The sequence below is a fragment of the Eimeria necatrix genome, genomic scaffold (genome assembly GCF_000499385.1).
Source record: "Eimeria necatrix Houghton genomic scaffold, Enh_scaff1800, whole genome shotgun sequence".
In the NCBI taxonomy this organism is placed as follows: Eukaryota; Apicomplexa; class Conoidasida; order Eucoccidiorida; family Eimeriidae; genus Eimeria; species Eimeria necatrix.
The window spans coordinates 1-4295 of record NW_013652463.1 but is presented as its reverse complement, the minus strand read 5'-3'; the positions used below and the strand labels follow the sequence as shown (position 1 = coordinate 4295).

At 59.3% G+C, this 4295-nt stretch overlaps 2 protein-coding genes across 2 annotated transcripts; one reads left to right on the top strand and one right to left on the bottom strand.

Moving 5' to 3' along the window:
* Positions 1–81: 81 nt before the first annotated feature.
* On the bottom strand, positions 82–1727 carry ENH_00022930 (hypothetical protein; the record flags this gene model as incomplete). The annotated part of the gene is made up of 3 exons (XM_013579645.1): positions 82–587; positions 722–948; positions 1660–1727. Coding segments are annotated over 3 exons (801 nt in total), but the record flags the coding sequence as incomplete, so codon positions are not given.
* A 588-nt stretch (positions 1728–2315) lies between these two features.
* Positions 2316–3235, top strand: ENH_00022920 (hypothetical protein; the record flags this gene model as incomplete). Its single annotated transcript, XM_013579644.1, has 2 exons — positions 2316–2575; positions 2851–3235. 2 exons carry the CDS (start codon positions 2316–2318, stop codon positions 3233–3235), a joined length of 645 nt encoding a protein of 214 aa, XP_013435098.1.
* Positions 3236–4295: the final 1060 nt, after the last annotated feature.

Below are 4295 nucleotides of genomic sequence, written 5' to 3'. Positions count from 1 at the left end.
CAGCAGCAGCAGCAGCAGCAGCAGCAGCAGCAGCAGCAGCAGCAGCAGCAGCAGCAGCAGCAGCAGCAGCAGCAGCAGCACCTTTCTCCTGTGCTTCCAGTGGTTTAGGGGCTTCGGCCTAAAAGACCCGTGCTCGCGGAAGCCCCTATAGAGCACTCTTGCTGCTTCAGCAGCAGCAGCAATTGCCTGCTGCTGCAGCTGCTGCTGCTGCTGCCGATGCTTCTCTTCTGCCAGCTGCTGCTGCTTCTCCAGCTGCTGCAGCGCGAATTTCAGCTCCTCCAGGTGACTCCTTCCCCTACTATGTCTGCTGCTGCTCTGCTGCTGCTGCTGCTGCTGCTGCTGCTGCTGCTGCTGCTGCTGCTGCTGCTGCTGCTGCTTGTCGAGATGCTTCTGTATCTGCTCCCTCTGCTTGAAGATGACAGCCATTGTTGCGTCTGTCTGCTGCTGCAGCTGCTGCAGCTGCTGCAGCAGCTGCTTCTCGTGCTGCTGCTCCACTTGCTGCTGCAGCTCCCGCAGCAGCAGCAGCGCCTCATGCTTCCCAAAGACTCCTTTGTTAAGCCGCAGCAGCCGCCGGCAAGTGGGGGCCCCTTCAGTTTCCAGGTAGTACACCAGCTCGCTGCTGCCGCAAAGAAGTGAAAAACCCCACAACAGATGGCGGCAGCTGCTGCAGCAAAAACTCAAAGCCAAAAGGAGCCCGCGGGGGCTCTAAGGCGTCGGGCACGGGGTGAACTGGCAGCCGCATCAATGCATGCATCCTGCTGCTGCTGCTGCTGCTGCTGCTGCTGCTGCTGCTGCTGCTGCTGCTGCAGGTGCGGCCGCTGCTGCTGCGCAAGTGGGCAGGAAGTAGCATGAACGCTGCGCCGCGATGAGGAAATAGGCTGGACCTGCTGCTGCTGCAGGGAGCAGCAGCTGCTGCTGCTGCTGCGGAGCTGCTGCTGCTGCAGCCATCTGCAACACACCGCAGCAGCAGCAGCAGCAGCAGCAAGGGACTGGGCAGTTGCCTACATAGCTGCATGGAGACGCACAGAAGACAGCCTCTTGCTGCTGCTGCTACTCCATTGTTTTCCCTGCTGCTGGCTTTGTGCGGTTGCTGCTGCTGCAGCTGCTGCTGCTGTTGCTGCTGTTGCTGCTGCTGCTGTTACTGCTGCTGCCTCCAGCAGCGTGGCCTCAATGATGCAGCTGCCGAAAAACTTGTCCAGCCGCCAGAGCCCGCTGCTGCTGCACTTGCTGCTGCTGCTGCTGCTGCTGCTGCGGCTATTGTCTTGCTGCTGCAATAGCGCTGTCTAGTCGCTTTTGCTGCTTGCTGCTGCTTCTGCTGCAGCAGCATGTCTAGTCCTTCTGCCTGCTGCCAAGTCGGCAGCAGGCCAGCCAGGCGCAGCAACAGCTGCTGCTGCTGCTGCTGCTGCTGCTGCTGCTGATTGTGTCCGTGCTGCAGCAGCAGTTTTTCCCTTTAAATAATTCATTAATTCAACAAATTCGGGGATTTAAAGCTTCTTTACATGCAGCGGTGGCTACTTGCTGCAGCTGCTGCTGCCACCTGCATGCGCCAGCAGCAGCAGCTGCTGCAGCAGCAGCTGCTGCTGCTGCTAGCAGCAATAAAGGCATTTGCCTTAAATGTAGTCCAGAAATTTGTCTTTTCCGCTTCTATAGCCTTCTCACTTGAGTTTGTGTGAAGTGGTAGTAGCAGCAGCAGCAGCAGCAGCAGCAGCAGCAGCTGGCACAAGCATGCTCTGCCAGCAACAGCAGCAAAATCAGAACAGCAGAAGTAGCAGCAGCAGCAGCAGCAGCAGCCTCTTGACACTTCCAGCAGCAGCTGCGTAAGCCGCAGAGCCACTACCAACGCAGCTGTCGCCCTCAGCAGCAGCAGCAGCAGCAGCAGCAAGAGCAGCGGCAGCAGCTATAGTTGCAACTAATATACGAAGGGACGCTGCAGCAGCAGCAACAACAGAAACAGCAGCAGCAGCAGCTATAGCTGCAACTAGTCTAGGAAGTGTAGCAGCAGGAGCAGCAGCAGCAGCAGCGACAGCAGGAGCAGCAGCTGCAGCAACAGCTGCAGCTCATCTTGCGACATCCGGGGCAGCAAGAGCTGCTGCGAAGCAGCAGCAACAGCTGCAGCAGCAGCAGCAGCAGCGGCTGTTGCTGCTGCTGCTCCCGGCTAGCACTTTTCTGCCCTCAACTGAGCGCATCAGAGCAGCAGCAGCAGCAACAACAGCGGAGCCAGCAGCAGCAGCCGCCGCAGCAGCAGCAGCCGCAGCAGTCACAGCAGCAGCAGCAACAGCAGCAGCAGCAGCAGCAGCAGCAGCAGCAGCAGCAGGATGTCTTTGCTGCAGGCTTCTTTTGCTTCAGACACTGAATCAGATGATGAGGAGTTTCAAGCTGCGGAGGCTCAAGGCAGCAGCGAATCTGAAGAAGAAGCTGACGATGCTGCTGCTGCTGCTGCTGCTGCTGCAGACAGCAGCAGCAGCAGCAGCAAAGGAGACGCTGCAGCAGCAGCAAGCTCCGCTGACGCAGAGGCTGCAGCAGCAGCAGAACAGGAGGCACGATGCGGCAGGAAGAAGTGGAAGCTTGATATGAAGTTAGCTGCTGCACTTGCTGCTGCTGCTGCACTTGCTGCTGCTGCTGCACTTGCTGCTGCTGCTGCTGCTGCTGCACTTGCTGCTACTGCTGCATTTGCTGCTGCTGCCTTTGCTGCTGCTGCGGGTGCCTTATCTGCTGCTTTGTGCCATTTCAAGTGTCGCCGCATCTGTTGGTGCTGCTGCCGTTGCAGCTGCAGCAACTTTTGCTGCTGCAGCTGCAGCTGCTGCTGCTGCTGTGGGGACTTTGCTGCTGCTGCTGCTGCTGCTGCTGCAGGCAGAGCAAACGGAAGCAGAAACGTCTGGCGCTGCAGCAGCAGCGAGCAGCAGCAGATGCGGCGTATGCGGAGCTGCTGCAGCAGCACAAAGAAGCAATCAAGCAGTACCCAGCTTCTGTAGGCCGCTCAGCTGCTGCTGCACTTGCTGCTGCTGCTGCACTTGCTGCTGCTGCTGCACTTGCTGCTGCTGCTGCACTGGCTGCTGCTACTGCACTTGATGGTGCTACTGCACTCGCTGCCTTTGCATGTGCTGCTGCTGCGCTTTTGCTGCTACATGTACTGCTGCTGCTGCTGCTGCATTTGCTGCTGTTGTGCTTCGTGCTGCAGCAGTGCCTGCTGCTGCTTTTGCTGCTGCTGCGCTTCCTGCTGCCGCTGCTACCTTAGCTGCGGTTGCTGCAGTTGCCCTTGCCGTGCTATTGCAGATGCTGCTGCTTCTGCTGCTCCCGCTGCTGCCTGCTGCTGCTGCACTTGCTGCTGCTGCTGCACTTGCTGCTGCTGCTGCACTTGCTGCTGCTGCTGCACTGGCTGCTGCTACTGCACTTGATGGTGCTACTGCACTCGCTGCCTTTGCATGTGCTGCTGCTGCGCTTTTGCTGCTACATGTACTGCTGCTGCTGCTGCTGCATTTGCTGCTGTTGTGCTTCGTGCTGCAGCAGTGCCTGCTGCTGCTTTTGCTGCTGCTGCGCTTCCTGCTGCCGCTGCTACCTTAGCTGCGGTTGCTGCAGTTGCCCTTGCCGTGCTATTGCAGATGCTGCTGCTTCTGCTGCTCCAGCTGCTGCTGCTGCTGCTGCTGCTGCTGCTGCTGTGTCTGCACACAGGTAGCAGCAGACGATTTGCTGCTGCGCTTTCATAAACGAGCCCCAACTGTGCGGCCAGCAGCAACAAGAGATTATGTTTTTGCTGCTGTGTCGCTGCACTGTTCCAAGCTGCAGCCGTCTAGTGCTGCTGCTGCTGCTGCTGCTGCTGCAGCAGCAGCAGCTGCTGCTGAGGGCCAGTCCCAGGCCCCAGCAGCAGCGGCTCACGAGGACCAGCCCGCTGTTGAAGCCGCAGCAGCAGCCACGCCAGCAGCAGCAGCAGCGGCAGCAGCAGCAGCAGCAACGCCCGCTGCTGCTGCTGCCGCTGCTGCTGCTGCAGCTCGTTACCAGCCGGCAGAAGAGCTCGATATTGCCGCTCTGAAAAAGGCAAGACAATTTGCTGCTGCTGCTGCTGCTGCTGCTGCTGCAGCTGCTGCTGCTGCTGCTGCTGCTGCTGCTGCTTCTTTAAGCCTGCTGCTGTTGTGCTGCTGCTTGTACTGCAAAGCCGTTACTTGTGCTGCTGTTGCTGCTGCTGCTGCTGCAGCGCTGCCGCCTCTCTGCGACTGAAGAGCTGCGGGAGCTCATTAGGAATGCTGTGCACGAAGGTAGCTGCTGCTGCTGCTGCTGCTGCTGCTGCTGCTACTGCTGCT